Here is a 20,616-nt window from a genome sequence, read left to right on the forward strand (position 1 = left end):
GGCTACAGTGTACTCTCTATATCAGCGCCACCTACTTTTAACTTATGGTTTGAAGGGTTTTTCAAGGTTTTCTTGAAAAAATTAAACAAACTCAATTGTCAATAAAGTTTTTTCTTTGATATTTCATCATATTTTTTGGTTGTTGGATAATTGCATGTTATGTTTTAACAATGTTATGAGCAAGTTGTGTCGACGTTCGCGATCGACTCTTCTCGCTGTTTGCTTTCCAGCAGGCTTGATAGCGAGAATGAATTGGAGACAAAGATGCCTTGATTACACGCTCTCCTTTCTTCAGTTTTCCATGTGCTTTCGTGCTTTGAGAAATATACTGTAAAGAATATGGCAGAGAGAAAGTGCACCTCAGGCAATGGAAATGAATTAGCATATTTTAGTAAAAGATCACAGCCGCTTACAGGTGCGGGTGAGTACGCATAATAAGTGTTTGGTTTTCATTCACATTGTCAATGTAAAGCCTTCAGTTCCCACAAAAGCCAATCGTGGTTCAATTGACATAAACTATGAATTGTGTGAATTTTACAGCTTTGACAAGGTCTAGTTGACAGACTGTCTTTTCCATTGTCAACAATTTTGGCAAACCTATAACAAAAAGAGTTTAATTCAATTTGAGCTTCGCTCAGTGACTGGCAGTTATTTTGGAAATATGGATCGGGATAAACCTTTGTGTTTGCACATTGTAAGTTACCAGTACTTAGCTTGCAACAACTTCCGGTTTACCACTTCAATACTCATGTAAAATTTAAAAACTGTTGTTGCTCCCATTAAGAAATCTACTGTACCATAGAGATTGTAATCAATTTGGTGCCCAGAATGCTGGAAATGATCTGGAAAGAAGCATTTCCGAGCTTTCAGATTTTAAAATTTTCTGGGAGAGCATGACCCCAGAACCCCCTAGAGGAAAGGAGCCTTATGGCCCCTTTATTGTCTCCTCCGCCTACTTCAACTTTTATTGAAACGGCCCTGGCTTGAGCCTTTTTTTTTTCAAACTGGGCTATGGTGCAAAACCTATTACATGGGAACAATTCTTTTTGCAAGTTAATGGCAACTTCTATTCAACATGAAATGTTTTCAATGGACATGAAAGGCTTCATGGCAATGACCTGTTATTCTTCACCTTGGCTGAGATTGGTTTTGTCACATCTGGTGAACTTTTTACCTCATCTTGACTAATAACATAAAATGTCATGACATTTTGCGGCACCTTACAGTCCCTTGATAAAACTGCTTCGTCTAGTTTCTGTTTCAGGGCCAGGACTTGTTCCTCATGCTTCTTCTTCATAGCATTCACAACACTTTCATGCTGCTCCTTTGCCCTTGTCAAGGACTCTGAACGACTTAATTCCACAAGCTGTTGGTTCAAGCTGTCTATTGTTGTCTCAGCAACGTGAAGTTTGCTGATCACCTGAAAAGATACAAAAATGTAAAACTTGTGGAGGTACATAATGTATATGCTAATGGGGCTGCCATTTTCATCAGTGCACTGCCTTAATTCTGAATGCCCTAAGTCTTTCCCTCCCCTTCCTGCTCCTGTCTTTCCAGCTGATGCCCACCTCCTTGGACACATCCTCCCCAATCGTCCTTTTTTTCATAATTATTAAAGAGCTTAAGCAACGACAAAGGCGATGGCAATGACAACGCTGCAAAACAATAGCTGGCTTAATGAGCAAAAACAATATTGCTCTGCAGGTGCGTTTTACATTTTGGTACATTTCTTTACCGTCCTCGTGAAATGACCAGATTTAAGGTTTTGAGGAGAAGGAGAATGCACGACAGTGAATTTTTCATTTTCTTTCTTAACTTGTAACCACTCCTACCAACTTGGTTCCTGGATAGTTTGCCATTCTTGTAAAAGTTGAGCGGGTTGAAATAATTGTGAAGTAGCACAAATGAAATAAAGATAAATTTTCAGGTGATGTCTTTGTTGTCGTTGCTGTCGTCGTTGCTTAAGCTCCCTAATACAAGATGGCAGCTACACATTTTTATTGTCACACAGATATACTCAGCCCTTGCTTAACCCAAAACACATCTGCACTGCAGGCTATGTGGCAAAAATTAAAGTGTGATTCAAGTGCATTCTTTTCAAAGTACAGTGTAACTATGTTGTACATGAGAAAGATGAAATCCACTAACCTCTTCTTTACTTGCTTGTAATGCATTGATCTGTTGGAAAGAAGCTGCAAGTTGGCCCTTCAGCTTGTTTAATTCTGTACTGCATGTCTGTACCATCTTCTGTGACTGCTCTAGACTAGTAGACAATCCATCACGTTCATCTGAAAACAGTAAAACAAATTAGATCAGAATGTTCAGAAAACAAATTAAGATGACAGAGGAGAATGAATGATGGAGTACTGTATTGAGACAATGACTGGGCTTCACTGCCACCTGTTTTACTACAAAACTACATGTATAATTATGCTGTGGTTCAATTTTTTTTTGTTTAAAAACCCATAAACAAGTTTGATTTTTATTTCCCTTTGTGTCAGATAATGGTAATGAACACTGCACAAAGCAGTCCAGTCAAAATTGTTTTAAATAGTAAGCAAGATGCATAGACCCCAAGTGACCCAAGTCAGGCGGGTCTGGCGCGCATTTGAACGTTTAAACCCACTGACCCACTGCAACTGAGTAAGAACCCGTATTTGTGTTTAAGCTCTGAAATTTTGATAAAATCAGCCAATTCCTAAAAGAATCTTAATTTTCATGCCATGATTCCTACAAATAACAAATAAATGGCTCATAAAACATGTTAAAACTACACGAATTGCACGAAATGGCCATTTTAGATACCCTAATTTTCAAAACTTTCTGGGGGGGGGGGGGGGGGCCTGCCCCCAGACCCCCTCAGAAGCTTGCACCTTTGGTGCTCGCTGCTTGCACCTGTGGCGCTCTTAACAACACATACTGTATGACCAGCATTTCGGGTTCTCAAACTTGGGGGCTATGAAGACGACTTGAGTAGTAGGCAACTTAGTAGATGCCTAGTATTAATTTTTGAGGCAAAGAATTAATTTTTGGTGTGAAACAGGCGACAAAATCGCCAGCTACCAGAACATTTTGAATGGGCTGACAAAGGAAAATATAAATTAAACTAGTTTGAAATATTTTAAACCAAAAAAATAATAATAATAATAACTTAAACCACAACATTCTCACAGTCCTGTAATCCCGTAGTTGACACAAGTATGAAAATATGATATCTCCGGTTCTATTTGGGCTACAAAGACGCTTAAAATGGGAAAGAAAATACTCCATCTTTGATAGCAAAAGTTACAGTATGATCCAAACTATTACAATGCACTGAGTGTGACAATGATATTTATTTGCAAGTGAAAACTGCATGAGTTGAAACAAGTGCTGGCAAGCGTTATGACACATTCTTTTGTTTTGTTTAGTGTCCTGGCTGGCCGTTGAGACAAATATGAAAATATGATATCTCAGGTTCTATTTGGGCTACACTCTACCTTTGAAGGCAAAATTTATGATCCTTTGTTAAGTCTATGATACTTTATTAAACCCTTCTGAAAGGCTTTTCTCAGGCTATTCAGAAGACCAATGAAAGATTAACAATTTGAAAACAATGAGCTAGCTCATACATACTAATTATGCGTCTGAATAGACACACATCTGCAGATTTTTAGACGCGTATATGCGTCCACAGCAGACATGTTATACGCGTATGTTTTGGTTCGCTTAATTCTGGCCTCCACTGCACTATGTTTACATCTAGCCTTTAAAACAATAATTACCTATATCTGCAGCAACTACTTCATGACAACTTCACGTCGATTTACATGTGTACCCGCATTTTGTGGGTCGTTAAGTATTCATATATTCATGCTATTGTTTAGACTCATTGCCGATTCATCGGTGTTCACGTCGGATGTCACTCGGGAATGTAAGACAACTATAGAAATCAGAAGGCCCTTTGAGGAAATGTGTGACAATTTCCTTTTGTTTATCATCTGAGAACGAACAATAGCTCAGTTCGATTCCCAAAAAAAAACTTTTTAAAGCTGTCGGACTGCAACTTTGCTTTAATAATCTCTTACTTTTAAAGTTTATTTTATCCTTATGATCAAGCACGCGCTTATCGGAACGATCTCGAATATCAAACGTAAACACGGCTGTTAATATCAAGAACTCAGTTACTCCGAACTCATGATCACCTCAGCGTTTGCAGCAATATAAAAAATCCAGGCTTCATTTGATTTATTTAAAGAAGAAAGTGAAATTCATCAAAAAACCTTTTTACTTTGTAGGGAATAACTTCAATAATTCAAAATCTAAACGAGAAGGAGCAGTCGGCTGCGGAACTGTCAGATGGCGCGTCGTTGAGAAATCTCGACCACAGAAACTCATTCAGACCACATTTTACAGCGGTCAAATCGACCTCCTCATTAAAAAAAATACAAACAAAAAAGCAACGTTTTCGGGATGAACTAAAATGTCAATCAGGACTCTCTGCAAGGAAGAAGACGGCTTTACATAAATTAACTTTGCAGTTCTAACTGCCGATCTACAAACAAACATCGAACTTCCACCTCCATTGACCAAAAAGCCTCGTTTAAGATCTCTTTTTGAAGCTCTCAAAATGCTCTATTGTCATTAATACATATCACACTTAGAAATGTTTTGCGAAAAAAACTAAATGCATATTAAGTCCCAAGTCATTCTATGCAGTTTATTCACACATCAAGAACAATAGGATACAATAATAAACTCTGCCGCTCGTGGTCACATAATTGCGCTATTGTTCCATTCCTTTGAAGTCGCTTTAGGTCCTCATCCAAAAGATCTCACCTTTTTTCAAAGGAATGAAACCGAACTTATTCAACACGTTTTCGGTGGTTTCCGAAGTGATGCCCAAAGGACTAAAAACGAGCCTTCAAGCTACAAAATCCAGCGGTTTTTCCCATTTCTCAATGACACACTTAAATCGGCGTGAAGTTGTAATGTTAATCTGTATCGCTATTTTTGACCTTGCATGCTATTTTTTTCTCAAATGTTTTTTGATTGTCTCCCGTCTATTCGTTTCAATTGTAATTGTATCAACTGTCGATCAGTCTTCAAACATTATAGTAACAACTCTGTAATGAGGAAGCCTTATTCTATAAGCCCTATGGTTTCTCCTAAGGCTCCCTCACCACTTTCTCTGTAATATAATTATATTTTTTTTACTCTTACTTTGGTTTTTTTTTTTTTTTTTTTGGAACCTGTGTGGTGAAACAAACAATGACTGGTGAAATAAAATATGAAAAAACATTCAGTGTTGGAACGTTGCTGTACATGTACCTTTCATAAGTGCATTCTGGTGATTTAAAACACGGATCTGTTTTGTCATCTCTTCCTCTTGTGACTCCAGCTTTCTGGTCAATTCTTCAATTTTTCTGCCACGTGCCTTGTATAATATCTGAAGCTGCACATCCTGTGACCCATCCACCAAAAAATCATTGGAAACTTTGTTTGTTTGCGTAGCATGCCTGTCAGAGCCTCTGTCACTGATGTGTGGAAAGGCTTCATTCTGCTTATGATATTGAACTCGATAATTCCCTGGAGTATCCATCCTGTAATGATTCTGATCATCTTCATTCTTGGCACTGTTGTCATAGAGATCCTGACCATGCCCTGGGGTATCTTCTACTGTATAGCCTCCATAATCTTCATCGAAATCATGAACATCAGATCCATTTGCTGTTGGATAATGAGGCTGATAAGTTCCATACTGCTCAAACTCCTCGTCCACATCATCATCATCATTAGGTGACTTGGGATAATTTGTATCACCTCCATTGTGGTCATAACTTTGCTTGTGCTCGTCAACTTGACCATCAAAAGGGCTTAATTCTTGTTCCCTGTATCCATAATAACCTGGATGGCCATAATCACTTTGCTTGTACTCATCAACTTGACCATCAAAAGAGCTTCCTTGCTCTCTGTAACCAAAATAAACTGGATGGTCATAATGCTGTTCATAGTGATGCCCTGAGTCATAATTGTATGGCTGATTTATCATTCCTGCATTTGAATCTTGGTTTTGTCCTGACCCATTTATAAAGTGGAATGCACGCTGAGTGATCAAAGGAGGCCTTTCAAATGCACCTCCCTCAGAAGGTATCAATGTCTTGGTCTCTTGTCCATTTAAGATGGTTTGATGTTCTTGTTCAGTGAAATCCTCGGAGTACGGCGTGTCTCGACTGTAGCCAGAACTCCTGAGATCATGGGAAGAGAATGATGCATCATCATCCAGAAGGCCATCGTCAAGTTCACTGTTCAACAGTTCTCGGATCTTATAAGAACAAGCCAAGTTCAACAAATCAATTACACCAGTGCACTACAAGTAGATGTGATACAGAGTTGAGGAAACCCAAATCTATCAAGAAGAAACCCCTTACACTGGAAAGGCTTGGTGCATGAGAGGAAGTTGATTTTTATGTCTATTTGTTTGTTTCTTTGCTTTTTGCAGTTTTTTTTAAATCATGAACAATAATGTTTCTCTTTAGGGGTGGTCATTTTTTTTTTAATCAATTGTCTGCCTTGATAAAATCCTTCAGAAACATTATTTACTTATTGCAGGGCAGATTCTGTAGTTCATGCATAAACTGCAGTGGCTAAGTCTACATGAAGTAGTTTTAGGCCCGGTTCAGACAACGTATCAAATTCGAAGTTGTACCAACCCAAATTATTAATCCAGGCAGAGTTGATTCAGACGCTGAACTTAATTCAGCCAAAATTAATACACTGAAGCATACCATGACTGAAGAAAATAGCAGATTTGTAATAATTTATGCATATTTTGATTTGGCTCATGTGAAGTACAGCGTCTAAATCAAAGCTGGTCCACAGCCGTTATTCCCGGCTGAGTCAGGTGGGAATAACGGCTGAGTAGATCTGAATTAGGTTGGCTGATCTGAATTGATTCAGCCATACTTGAATCACATGAACTTAATTCATTGAATTCGATTCGCCTCATGTGAAGTACGGCATTTGAACCAGGCCTAACGCTTTTTGGCCTGGAAACATCCATTCTAACCCTCTCACAACTATCCTTAAATGTTTTCTCAACAATTCCCTTCTTTATAACTTATGTTAAATTCTAAATTACTCCTACGACAAAACAATGAGTGTAAAAGTGATAGTCTGAAAAAGGTGCTGTCCTACAAACTGTGCAGTGTACCAATAATATACATTGCACTTTTTAGATCAGGGCCCAGTTGTTCAAAGCCCGATTAAGCTAATCCTGGGTTAACGTGAACTTTGATCCTAGTTTAATTACTAATGAATAAAGTTTTGCCAAAACATTTTTGTCCCTCAGTTTTGGCGTCGACATTTCTTTATCATTAGCTTACAATTAGCTTTTAAGAATCTTCTTAGTGAGCGTGCTAAAAAACCTTGGTTAACTTTTAATCGTGGATTAACGTTAATCGGCTTTCGAAACACCAGGCCCAGGAGGTTGGTAAGTTAGAGAGGTCTCTCCTCTCCAAACAAAGTGTTCTAGGATGTGTGACTTTTATCACTGATTCAGTAACCACAAAACACATACATAGTTTTCTGTATTATTTGGCTGCTTTTGCAAGAAGAAAATTAAATGTATTAAAATCTTACTTCTTGTTCCCTTTCTTGGTCTTCTTTTTCCAGCGCCGCTTCTTCCTCATCTTCTAGCACCTGCAAATAAAGATGCATTGAAGACTGAAGATAAAAACTACTGCATTACCAGATTGATCAGTTGCTGGTCGTCACAGACACTGTTTGAAAGGTTCAGTTTCAGTGTTTCATGTAGGGGAGGCTAAAATTATTTTTTAAAGTGGGGGGCTCTAACACATCATGTATCTCTGTTTTTACTCCCACAGAACTGATAATTTGTAGCACTGACCTACAATTACACCTGTAACGAAATCTCAAGGGTCTTTTTTAATCAGTAAGGTGAAAACATGGAACACACCCCCTAAGACAATCACAGATAAAAAAATCCCTCTGAATTCAAAAGAACTCTCACACACAACTGGGAGCTTTGCCAAGCCGACAATGCAACCTACCCTTTATTACATCAACACCACAATTCAATAGCATCACAGCACAAAAAAGAGTGAATAAACGGCTGATATGAAATTGAGCCTAGATACAAGAATAACGTAACTAGGGAACTACTTGAAACCTACAAAAAACTCAAAAAGCCATGCAGGGCGGGTGTGCGGGGAAGGTCAGGCAATGGAGGAAGGCAACAAAAACAACTGAACCCTGAAACGCCATGTGACCTGAAGACCCCCCGTACACTCAATCCGTACTCCCAGCCGTGTGTGAGAAAAACGTTTTCTGCTTCTTTTGTTCCAGTCAGCCAGAGGAAAACCACACTTCTTCAAATGTCAATGATATTTGTTCAGTCCTTTTTGGCTGGCGACTTTGTACTTAGTTATATGTTATTATAATGTACATTATATCCTTACTATAATGTTAATTTAGTAAATACAGTACTCCATTTAAACCAGCCCTGCTGAAATGGCCATCTCCGGTGTAAATATTTGTTCAACTAAATGATAAATAAATAAATTTTAATCCCAGACACCTCATTTGCTCACAAAAGGAGGCATTTAATTTTTTTTTTTTTTTTTTAAGATAGGCTCATCTCAAGTCATTTAAAATGAAGGACGACTGAAAATCCACATTATTTACATGATCAAATTGAAATACGTATTTACTGATTCCTTGGTCCTCAAATTTGAGATCATGTGATTATTTGTAAGCTACAGAATGAAATTGGTGGCAGTTGAAACAGGGTCATTTTAAAGTCATTTCCATTGATCTCTGTGACCAGTAATCATTCTAATAAAATTAGACAGTATCACAAACCATCCACCATTGTTGTTTTTTCTTGTCTATGAGAGCAAAATAATAATTTTATGTCATCCAAATAGGCCTTATCACGGTTTTCGACACCATTTTGACGGGTAGGCAAACACGTCTGAAATAACAGTGTTTGTATGGGAATCCGATGTCAAATAATTTTCATAAAACATCGCTTCTGAAAAATTCCTGAATTGGAAACTTTTGGAACTAGGGTAAGGATTTTAAGAAAAAAATTGGAGTGATCTAGCTGTGCCAGAAAGCGTCCAGTCGTGTTTTGAACTTTCCATACATTTCCCTGTATTTTTTTCCCGCAAACTATTTTTAGTAGCAGTTCACGGCCGGTTTGCTATACAGACAAATGTATGGAAAGTTCAAAACACGACTGGACGCTTTCTGGCACAGCTACATCCCTCAATTTTTTTTTACTTAAAATCATTTTCCTTGTGCCAAAAGTTTCCAATTCATGAATTTTTCAGATCCGATGTTTTTTGAAAATTATTTGACATCAGATTTCCATATAAACACTGTTATTTCAGACGTGTTTGCCTACTCGTCAAAATGGCGTCGAAAACCGTGATAAGGCCTATTAAAGTACATGCACTATTGCTAACTGAAACACTCAAGGAAAAACAAAACAAAATTTCTGAAGACTTTGAGATTGAAAGAAATAATAATGCTGGTTACTTATAGTATTTCAGTTCAATATAGAAAGAAAATTTAAGATAGATTAGGCTGTGATATATATCACAGGAGTCTATCTACAGTATTTGGTGCGCACTTTTGTTTTTAATCAAAATTGTGAACAGCTGCGCTTGCTGGATTAGTAATTTCCTGTGTTATCATTAAGAAGACTAAACTTTTTTAATAGGCAGGGGGTATACAAATATTAAAAAAATACTAAAACCTACACTGTAATTTCATTTGAATCATTCACAAGAATTTGTCACTACAACTGAAGTTTTCACAACGTCATAATGATAGAGTGAAAAAAATTTAAAAAGCTTGCCCTAGTTCCAGTTTAAAACAAACATGCACAATGAAAAATAAATGCTCATTTTCAGCTTGGTAGAAGTTTATTTCATTACACGGTAAATTTGGTTAATTTTAATTGACTTAGGCCACAAAACAATTTAGCAAAAAGGGAAAAAAATTAGCATTTTTGACAGATGTGAACAGTGATATCATGCAAAATACTATAATTACTACAATGCAAACACTGGGATGATGTTCAGCTTATAAATAAAACACAAACCATCTGTGAAAAAAACTCAAGGGATTTTTCAATTCAGCGTGGATGGTGATCACAAGATTACACTTGGAGTATTAAAGCTTATTTCAGGACTACACGAAAATCAAACTGGGGAAAGATGAATTCCTAAATGTTTTGACTCTTACTGTCATATCCGATAAAGTGAAGAAAGAATTTTGTGTATTGTAAATACTGTAATTAGGGTCAACAAAGTCGGTTTTACAATACAACAGCACACGAAACTCTTTGAAGTAAGCTTAGCGCCGAGTAATCGAAAGGAATATTTCTTCAAAGCGCGATCGCGAAATACAAACCACTTTGATCTAGAACAAGAGTGTTTAAAACGATCTCAAGGAAGAAGTCAACTACGTTATAAGCTATTCCGAGATAAAAGGCGTGAAACATGAACAAAGTGATTCTAATGCCTTCATCGATGCATGCAAACAAGGTTCAAAACCTTTCAATAAGGTGCCTAACCTGAGCGTCGAAATTCACTTGACTGATCCCAACACTCATGCCAGAAAACTCCTTAGTCATCTACGGGGCCGTTTCTTCCTTGAATGACGCATTTTCTCACCGAAAGAGCAAGAAATTGAAGGGGTCAACGATTAGTCGCTTTCCTGCTCGAAGACAACACGGGAGCTAATGTCATTTCTCAAGGGAATTTGCCCGCGAAAAAAATGCCAAGTACCAGTCTCCGTTCGCTTTCAATCAAAGGAGAGAGGAATCTGGGGATGATATATCCCATGAGCGTTTGTTGTCCTTTCATGAATGCCACGTATGGTTCAGCGCCATTTTGATCTAACTAGAATTCTTACGTCGGTAAAAACCGACGTGCAGACGATCGATTTTGCTTGCTTTTCCGCCGATCTGACCAGAAAGCGGTCTTCAACTAGTGCGCAATGAATTGGTGGAGTAATTTTTATGTAGGTTTTTTTGTAGCCTTGTTGACATTGATTGCCGTGGAGTGTACGGAGTTGACTTTCGAGTTGGAAGACAACGCTAGGCAGTGTTTCTTCGAAGATTTCAAGAAAGATGCCAAAGGAACGCTGGAATTTCAGGTCAGTAGTCATTTCGTCTTGGGTATGAAGACTGTAATTTTTTTAGATCAGTTGTTTTGTGCCCATCATTTGTTCATTAACCAAACCATATTAACTCTTACATCTTGATCAGTTGCTTGTGTCCACATGTTGTGTACCGGCTTCCACTGCTAAACAATTAATATCGCCGTTGTCCATGTTTTGGCTTATTTCCTAAACGTACACATTAGTTAGTCAGAACTAAAGGGTGCGGATTTTTCTTCAATGTTTTAAAAAATATCATTATTTTGACAAAAGAAAACTGTTGCAATTGTCAGATGGAAGGTTTTCACTAAGAATTACATTGAGTTAATTAAACTTGCCGTGGAGAGATGGTAATAAGCTTAAAATCCTTGGGATTACACAACTTCATAAGGGGAAGAGTTTGCATTTCATGGAATATACACATACAAAGTGTATTTAAAAAGAAGCTCCATGAAATGAGATTATCTTTCACTCTTTCCACTAAACCAGTCTTCAAACAAAATATTTCATTATGCACTGTACATTATATTGAAAAGTGTGGATAGAGAAATGCAGAGAGATCTAACATTAGAATAAAGAGTTTGTTTCCACACTGGTAACTGGGCAGGACTTGAAAGTGAAGGAGAAAATTTCATTGCATTCAAGGTCATGAGTTGATCTCCTGCCAACTGGCTTTGTTGCAGTCACAATCTACATCCTAAAGCCTGGTCATACTCTTGCCATAAGCACAAGCATACCTGCATTAGAAAAATTGTGCATGAACCAGTTTAAGATAAGCATTAGCAAAAGCCCCCGAAAAACTGCTTTCCTTTTTATGCTTGTGCTTATATCAGGGGTACTTGTGCTTATATCACAACCATGCATCAATGTGAGGTACCGTATTTACTCGTGTATAAGTCGACCTTTTGTGACCAAAAAATCAGCCCAAAAAATCGCCCTCAACTTATACATGAGTCATACCCAAAAGCCTGACCAAGAAACCCAAGAAATTAGCATAACAATTACTCGAAGTCCATTAGGAAAACCGAGTTTACAAAACCAGTTCTAATTGTGTTCGAGTATTGACAGTTTTCGGTGCATTCTTCGTCAACAAAAATGGAATATAAATAAATATTACGTGGTTGAAATACAAACCTACTGGAGATGTTTCTGCTGTGTCTTTTTAACATAGAGCAGACATTTTTCTTAGAGCTTCGCTGCTGTTTACGGTGCTGAACGTTCGTTTTCATCAAACGATTACAGGAGCTTAGTGACCTGGCAAATGCTGTTGTCTCGCGCGGGCTTTTTTGTTACGCGCGTGGACCAATTATATAACTGTAACCAAAGGCTTGTTATGCTTGTTACGCGCTCAAGCCAATTACAATGCAGTACACGAGCACATTTGTTTACTTTGTTGTTAGCGACCAGAAAAGGACCAATTACGTTGCAACTATAGGTTAACAAGAAAACAAAACTTACTTGTACGTGTTTTAGGCTACATTGTTAACAAGGTCTTGACCACGTTACTTCTCACCTGATTACGAGTTTACAAAGATGTCCTCAAAACGTATGAAATATTCCGCTAAGTTTAAGCTACAAGTCGTTAAGTTCGCACAGGAGTCAAACAACTGTGCAGCAGGCCGTGAATTCTGCGTCAATGAAAAGTTGGTTCGCGACTGGCGAAAGCAAGTCGAGAAACTGAAGTGCATGCCGAAGAACAAATGCAGCAACCGCGGGAAACCGTGCCAGTGGCCCAAGTTAGAAGACAAGCTTCTCTGTTGGATTGAAGAGCAAAGGCAAAGTGGCTACATTGTCACCCGCAACATGATCATCATCAAGGAGAAGGCAATGGCTGCTGAATTGCAGATAACCGGGTTCCTGGCTTCCAACTGCTGGTGTACAAACTTCCTTCGCCGGAAGAACCTTGCTCTTCGACAGAAGACGAAAATGGCACAAAAGTTCCCAGAAGATCTCGACCAGAAGATCACAAGCTTCCACAGCTACGTTATCAACCGCAGAAAGAAGGAAAATTACGAACTTGTTCACATTGGGAACATGGACGAAACTCCTGTCTCGTTTGACATGCCATCGGCCAGAACCGTCAATGCAAAGGGCGCAAAAACCTTGTTGGTTAACACAACTGGCCACGAGAAATCACGGTTCACTGTTGTACTTGCGTGCCTGGCAGACGGGACAAAGCTAAAAGCCATGGTGATCTTCAAACGAAAGACCATGCCAAAAGAGAACTTTCCACCTGGAGTCCTCGTACACTGTCATCCGAAGGGGTGGATGGACAAAGCTGGAATGAAGCTGTGGGTAGAGAAAGTATGGCGATCACGACCCGGCGGTCTTCTGAGAAAGAAAAGTCTCCTTGTTTGGGACTCCTTCCAAGCTCATCTTGTCGACCCAGTGAAGCAAGCAGTGCGCCAGACAAACACCGACATCGCTGTAATCCCAGGTGGTTTAACCAGCATTCTTCAACCGCTAGACGTTTCCCTAAACAAGCCTTTTAAAGATCGTCTCCGTGAGCGATGGAACAACTGGATGATCGAAGGCCAGAAGAGCTTCACTCCTGCTGGAAACATGAGGGCAGCATCGCTTCCCACTGTATGTTCGTGGGTCCTGGATGCCTGGCGTAGCATTCCGGCCAAGATGGTAGCGCGATCCTTCAAGAAGTGTGGCATTTCCAATTCGATGGATGGCACAGAGGATGAAATTCTCTGGGAGGAAACTGAAGATGTACCTACCACTTCAGTTGATGAGGAGGATGAAGATGAAGGCGTTTATGCAGACCACCTAACATCAGAAGAGTGGCAGAACTTGTTTGGCGAGAGCGATGATGAAGAATTCGCCGGCTTTGAGTGAGCAGGGACTGTGCTTACTCTACAAACGGCTCCTTTAGGAGCCACCAAGTTAACAAAAGTCAATGACCAACAAAGAGTTGTGTTTTTATTTATTCTCTTTATTTATTTCCTCCCCTGCCCTGTTCTTTCTTTCTTTTTCTGCGATATTGCCTCGCGCGCGCAAACTTCGGAAAGCACGTGGAGCTACCTTAGTTACCAGTACTCCTCAAATTTGTAGTTTGGTTACCAAGTTTTCCAAGATGGCGGTGTTTTCATCGAGCGATCCTTTGAAGCTCTTCGGCTTTCCTTCGGTCTTCTTAATCTCCTTTCAAACTCAACATTGAGATAAAGGTTAGTTAAATGCAAGAAGATTTCATTTTCAATGCTATTTACTTCAAAATATTGTAAATTACTTCTCAAGTAAGTCAACGTGCTCGTATGTGCGTAAATCCGAAAATCGTGATGATATAAACAAGTGCTAATAAACTTCACAGCACACGATTACATTTTGCTCTGCAGTTTTATTTATTCACCATGTTTACAGTACATTCTCAGAAATAAGAGATTAACTTTTTGGGAAACTTCTTTTGCTCTGAAATTTTCTTCTTTAGCCAGAAATGATGAAAATCCGATTTTTGACCTTGAAAATGGGGGGTTGACTTATACACGAGTTCGACTTATACACGAGTAAATATGGTAAACAAAAGAGCACATCCGCCCTGTGCTTGCATTTGTCACCCTGTGATTCTGCTCTTGTAACTAGTGGGATCTGGTGTGAGGTATAGTAAGCATAAGCATAAGCACAAGGAAATCAGAAGCACAGCACATCTTATGGTAGTCCCCACACTGTCAATCATTATTATTTTATCCATTTTTTGTGCTAATCGTTATACTTTTGTCATAACTATGAGCCAGGCTTAGGTAAATATGTCACATTGGAAACTGTTCTTCGTTATTTTGTCAAATATTAGTATTCATACTGTTCTGATCAACACTGGGATGTACTATTGTGTGCATGTTTGGGAAGGTGGACATTACAGTGTTTGGTACACTCTGTGGTTCTCTGTTCCCTTTGGCTACTTACTCTTTGTGCACAGTGATGTTTCTGTTTTAATCAAAATAAACTTATCTTTCCTGGTCCTATTTCTTCCCCCTTTATTTACATTTGACTATAAAAAATTGCGATAAAACATTTCGTAAAAACATTATAAAAAGGTTAAAAAACACGACGTTTCGATGTACATTAATCGCAGGCAATTTAACGACCTAAGTAATAAGATTGGCCCCATATTGCAGCCAGTTTTTGTTAGTAGGAAATTAGAACATGATCTTAAGCCTAGGGAAGTTAAGCCGTCGATTGTGAATCAACAATGCGTTGTTTACTATTTTTCATGTGATCTGTGCGATGCAGATTATGTCGGCTATACAGCCAGACACCTTTTTCAACGCGTTGCTGAGCACAAGAACTCGGCAATTGGCAAACATTTTCTTGAAGCTCACGGGAGCAAACACCTATTGAATCAGGGCCATTTTAACATCTTGAGAAAGTGTCAGAGCAAATTTGATTGTTTGGTATTTGAAATGCTGTACATCAAGAAACTTAAGCCTTGCTTGAACACTCAAACGGACTCTATACGTGCGAAACTTTTTGTTTAACCGGTAGCATTCTTCAATGCTACTATTTTAATTAATATCTATTGTCCATTTTTGTATTTATAGCCGCAATCTTGCATTTTTAATTTCACTTGATAATGATGTAATGTACATCGAAACGTCGTGTTTTTTAACCTTTTTATAATGTTTTTACGAAATGTTTTATCGCAATTTTTTATAGTCAAATGTTTTTCTAAGTCTTTGTTTATTTACATTACATGTACAAAATAAAACTGATACACTCATTGTCATTTATCTTCAGGTCATTAGCGGTGGAAACTATGATGTAGATGTAGTTCTTTTCGATGAGAGTGGTAAAACTCTATACAATGTTCAAAAGAAACAGTACGACAGCTACACATTCACAGCTCAAACTGAGGGAGTTTACAAGTTCTGCTTTAGCAATGAATTCTCAACGTTTAGTCACAAGGTGGTGTACTTTGACTTCCAAGCCGGCGATGAAACTCCACTAACCAAAGAAATGGGAACTCACCACACTGCTCTCACACAAATGGAGACAGCTTGTGTTACTATACATGAAGACCTTAAGGTTTGTAAATTTTTTAGAAGAAAATTATTGCAAAAGATACATTGTTCATAATGTATGTTTACTGCATCTTATGGTACCAATTTTTTTTTGTCTAGATGAATTTTTGACATCTGTTTGAAATGTTTGTGGTTGTGTGCATTTCAGCTGTCTGAACAAAACTTGAATTTGCAGAATGTTTCTCAAAAAGATTTCAGAGCTGTCTGCTCTGAATCTCAATAAGAGCCCTGCGTGTTACACTATAATTATCCTTTATTTTCTTTTGATGGGCATTTGCCTAATTACTGGAGAAAAGTAAAAGATTGAGGAAGCATTTCCTTATTGTGCTAACTTTTTGGATTCCATGCTAAAATCTCGTCACCTTCAGAGCAAGTTTAGCCCAAACCAAGTGCTCTAAGTTTGTAGCTGTTGCTAAATAGCTGTAGTCATTTCCAGTGCAATCAAGAATCAGAGGGTCAAACGTTCACCCCTTGTAAGACTGCTATGTTACTCCTCAGAGACTTTATTGATCATAATTTTTTTTCTCTGAGTTCTTCATCTGCGGGAAATAAATTTTAGAGGACCCTAATGGGCACCAGCCAGCTGCCCGTGAATGGCAGCTGATTAGACTTTGTCCATGTAATGTCATCGTTCATTTATTTTTAAATTATTTCCATTTACTACTTGACTGCACATCAGTAAACTCTAAAAAGGTCAGAAGAATTTTAAAATGCATAGTACGTAGATCTGTATAAACTGAACTGTTTATACATTAGTTTTTTGCTCAAAAAATAAATAGAAAGTAATTTTGAAAACCAACAGAGAAAATTAAATTTCAATTAAAAAACATTGGTAATTAGCAGTAAAGTCAACAACAAAGAATCTGTGTTTATATTTAATGCAAATGACCATGGATTCAGTTGTTAGAGCATTATGTTTTATTTTTTGACCAGTATGTGCAAGCTCCTGGGTTTAGCTCCCACTGGGGAATCAGATTATTTTTGTTTTCATTTTAGTTTTTGTTTTTAGTATTTTGTCTTGGCTATCTTGTTTTGTTTTTTTATTTAATTGTTTTTTGCAGTCCCCTATTAATTTTTGTGGCAGTCTTTTAAGCAGAGCGGGATTTCGTAGCAAATGAGGTGACCACTTTCCCCTAGCTTTTTGGGTGACAGTGCTCAAAAGAAATATTATCCGATGAATATTATTTCCACAACAGTTCTTTGGAAATCTAATAATATTTATTACAGACGCTTTGATGCACAACTTTATAATTTGATTTATATAAGCAAAATGTTGGCCTGGTAACCCCAACGGTTAATTTAAGCTCTGGGTGATCACTTTAGAGGTCAACTGTAGTTAAAATGGTAGAAAAATAATTGTGATTTTTCTCAATTTATTCAGATTGCAACAGACTATCAAACCCATCATCGTTTACGGGAGTCACAAGGACGCGATATGGCAGAATATCTGAATGAAAGAGTGCAGTGGTGGTCCATTGGCGAAGCCTGTTTTATTCTTACTGTTGGAATCTGCCAAGTTATTATTCTTCGACGATTTTTCGCAGAAAAGAGGTCAACTATTTAAGTGTTGAAGAGATGATTGTTATAAAGAACAGAGTTATTCCAATTTGTTATAGCAACCACCTGAAGTCCGCCAGATCACAAGCAAGTAACTGTTCTCAAATGCAATGAGGAGGGACTTGTTTTATTTTCGTGCTGAACTACCGGTAGTTGGTCCGAATAAAAAACTAGCCTTTTTGAAAAAGCACAAACTGTTTTTACTCCTAAAACTTGTTGTAAATTGTAGTGAATGACCATTGGTTAAATATCAGCAATGTTGGTACAAAATACGTTATGCTTTGGAAAGAAGGTTGCTAAACTTTCATTGACAAACAAATTTTTGTTATAAAAGCAAATTATCAAGACCAATTGGTTTTGTCATTGTGATAATTAATTCTGCCCTTTATTCTTGTACAGCTTGCAATCAAATTAGAGCAAGTTATTTTATTGTTTCTTGTGACACAGTGATCATTGTAACATTCTTGGGACATTTTGTTTTTTAAAAGAAAAAATCGTTTGTTCAACCTCAGAAAGATTACATTCTTCTGTTTGGTAATCCAGGGAAGATTTGCATGGTACAACTTTTGCTAAAGACACCTGGAAAATGGGGAAACATTGTGAAAGCATTGGTTTTCAGATACCCTTGTTTTTGTGTGTGCACAATGTTGATAGTTGAAGTCAAATGTTTTCTGCTTCTGGGAAGCAAATTTTGCATCTGTAATGTGCAGTCAATTACAGCTGTGCCCATCACACACCCTCCCCCCCCCCCCCCCCCCACCTCCTCGGCAATAATGGGGCATTTTCCCACACTGTCTATCCCGGGGATCAGGCATTAGCCTTCTACCCAATTACCCCAGGGCACGTGACCATCTGACTTTTTTAACTTCACAGCATTGTCACTTCTTTTAATAGCCAATTCATCGGCAAATATGGTAAGTTTCTGATTGAATACGTCTAGATAGGACATAAATGGGGGTCAAGCGGAGGGGGGGGGGGGGGGTGGGGGCATGGGAACAGCTGGAATTGAGTGATGCATAACATTAAAAAAACAATTAAAAAATTTCTTAATTTACCACAACAATGTTTTCTTACTGGCAAGGATGTCTGCAACTATCACCAGTAACACCATAGCACATGTAAAGCTGTTCTTATACTTACACTGTTTTGAGTGTTCTGTATGTGACTTACATTGAGCGCAAAAGTTTTGTAGGTTTATGTGCATGTTTAACAAAACTTACACATTTTATCAATCACCGTTGGCAAATTAACCGGGGTGAATATGATTTTGGGATGTTGCCAGTAAAAAGTTGTATACATTGTACCATGTAAATTGGCCGTAACAGAGAACTACATTGTATTTTGTACCAATGAAAGCTAAATATCGAGTTTGCTCATGTTCTGCTAAAAAAGAGAATAAAAAAACATTACCTTTTGCAGTAGTCAATACCCACCTTCTCCTTCTTTTAAAGAGTAAGATTTTTCCAGAAAGAGAGATTTTTGCGTGTGTCTGTGCAAGAAAATGGTGTGGCACGCTACACCCTGCAGGATCAGCAAGAGATTTGATAAATATACTGGCCGAAAATCTTCAGTCTTATCAGTAGCTCAAAGAGTAGGTAAAGGAAATAAATCTGCAGCCTGAAAAATATGAAACAAGTTAGCAACTGTAGAGGAGTTTTGCAATAATTTATTATACATGAATGGAAATTAGTCTGAGGTCGGCCTAGTTCTGTTAAAGCTACCAAATCTGAAACTGATTCCCAGATGGTTAATCCAGTTTTTGCCGATAGTAATAAATGCCTAAATGCGGGACCAGAGTGCGTCCAATTTTCATCCCGTATTTAGCCGTTAATTAACAGCTAAAATGTGAAACAATATTATCTTCAGAGCCGATTCTTAGCCGTGAAATAACAGCGGAAATTGAGAACAATATTATTTACAGAGCTAACTATAAGCCGTCAATATTAACGGCGAAAATTCATTGAAAGAGCACTCAACTGACCGAAAATCTTCCTAGTCTAATCACCTGGCTAAAATAATTGTCACGTATAATATAGAGATTTTTAACAACGAAAGTTGTCATCAGTTGATAACAGAAAGAAAAACAGAAAAGGAAAATTTATTTTTTTGCCTTTTATGAATTTTGAGACCATCGTTCCGTAATGGCGAACCACCGGACACGAAACATAAGTTTTATGGTCCTCGGCGTAGCCGCTCGTTTGGGTCGTCACGCAATCTTTCCTCGTGACGAGCCAAAAGAACGTTTTTTGTCTTTTAGTCACCATCCGCGTGTGGCTCACGTGTGGATCAACACGTTTATCTGCTTGGTTTCAAGAGAGGGAGAGCTGAGAGAGAACGGGAGAGTGGTTGTAATGTCAAAATCCGATAAAGAAATGTAAGAAATGGTTCATTGCCAGAAAAAAGAAAAACGGCGTTAGTTGGCAACGTTGTTATGTTTAAGATCGTGAAGTTACCGTACTGATTTCAATATATTGTTCATTTGCTCATGATAAAATTAGAAATCAGAATACGGCTTTGACACGAATTACTCCGACTATGTGGGGTGATGGATTGAGAACGAAAATGGTTTGATTTGAAAATATAAGCTAAAAATAGTTACATTTATTAAAGAGGGATTTTGACTTTTTTGATGAAAATGGTACCACGATACCTTCCGGTATTAAAGTAATTCGAGAACACTCACAGAAAGGAATCAACTGAATTCTTGAAAGGACAACTTGTGATCTGCTCTAGAGTGTTTTTTCTTTTTTTCTGGGTGTTTGAAATCACCCCTAAATCCCTGTAATACTTGCCAGCACCAGTCCGATCTGCCTGGTTGAAATCATTGTTATTTTGTTGTTTCAATGGGCGGTGTTGTGGTCATTGA

The 20,616-nt window shown here is 38.1% G+C and overlaps 2 protein-coding genes across 3 annotated transcripts in view; one reads left to right on the forward strand and one right to left on the reverse strand.

The window, feature by feature from the left end:
* Positions 1-10,772, reverse strand: part of LOC146467818 (uncharacterized) — a 36,282-nt gene extending 25,510 nt beyond the window's left edge. For both annotated transcript variants that reach the window (XM_085125723.1, XM_085125722.1), the window contains exons 1-5: positions 10,586-10,772; positions 7,621-7,680; positions 5,311-6,304; positions 2,149-2,288; positions 1,220-1,420 (exon numbers count right to left, since the gene is read on the reverse strand). In XM_085125723.1, coding sequence (XP_084981849.1) covers positions 1,220-1,420; positions 2,149-2,288; positions 5,311-6,304; positions 7,621-7,680; positions 10,586-10,645 — 1,455 coding nt within the window. In that variant the 5' untranslated portion in view covers positions 10,646-10,772. The remainder of the gene's footprint in view (positions 1-1,219; positions 1,421-2,148; positions 2,289-5,310; positions 6,305-7,620; positions 7,681-10,585) is intronic.
* Positions 10,773-10,871: 99 nt separating this feature from the next.
* LOC146467820 (transmembrane emp24 domain-containing protein 7-like) lies at positions 10,872-19,171 on the forward strand. Its single transcript, XM_085125725.1, has 3 exons — positions 10,872-11,169; positions 15,910-16,197; positions 17,575-19,171. The coding sequence occupies exons 1-3, from the start codon at positions 11,011-11,013 to the stop codon at positions 17,755-17,757; spliced, it is 630 nt and encodes a 209-aa protein (XP_084981851.1). The 5' UTR covers positions 10,872-11,010; the 3' UTR covers positions 17,758-19,171.
* The last annotated feature ends 1,445 nt before the right edge of the window (positions 19,172-20,616 follow it).

The sequence above is a fragment of the Pavona decussata genome, unplaced genomic scaffold (assembly GCF_977016875.1).
Source record: "Pavona decussata unplaced genomic scaffold, jaPavDecu1.1 SCAFFOLD_134, whole genome shotgun sequence".
NCBI lineage: Eukaryota > Metazoa > Cnidaria > Anthozoa > Scleractinia > Agariciidae > Pavona > Pavona decussata.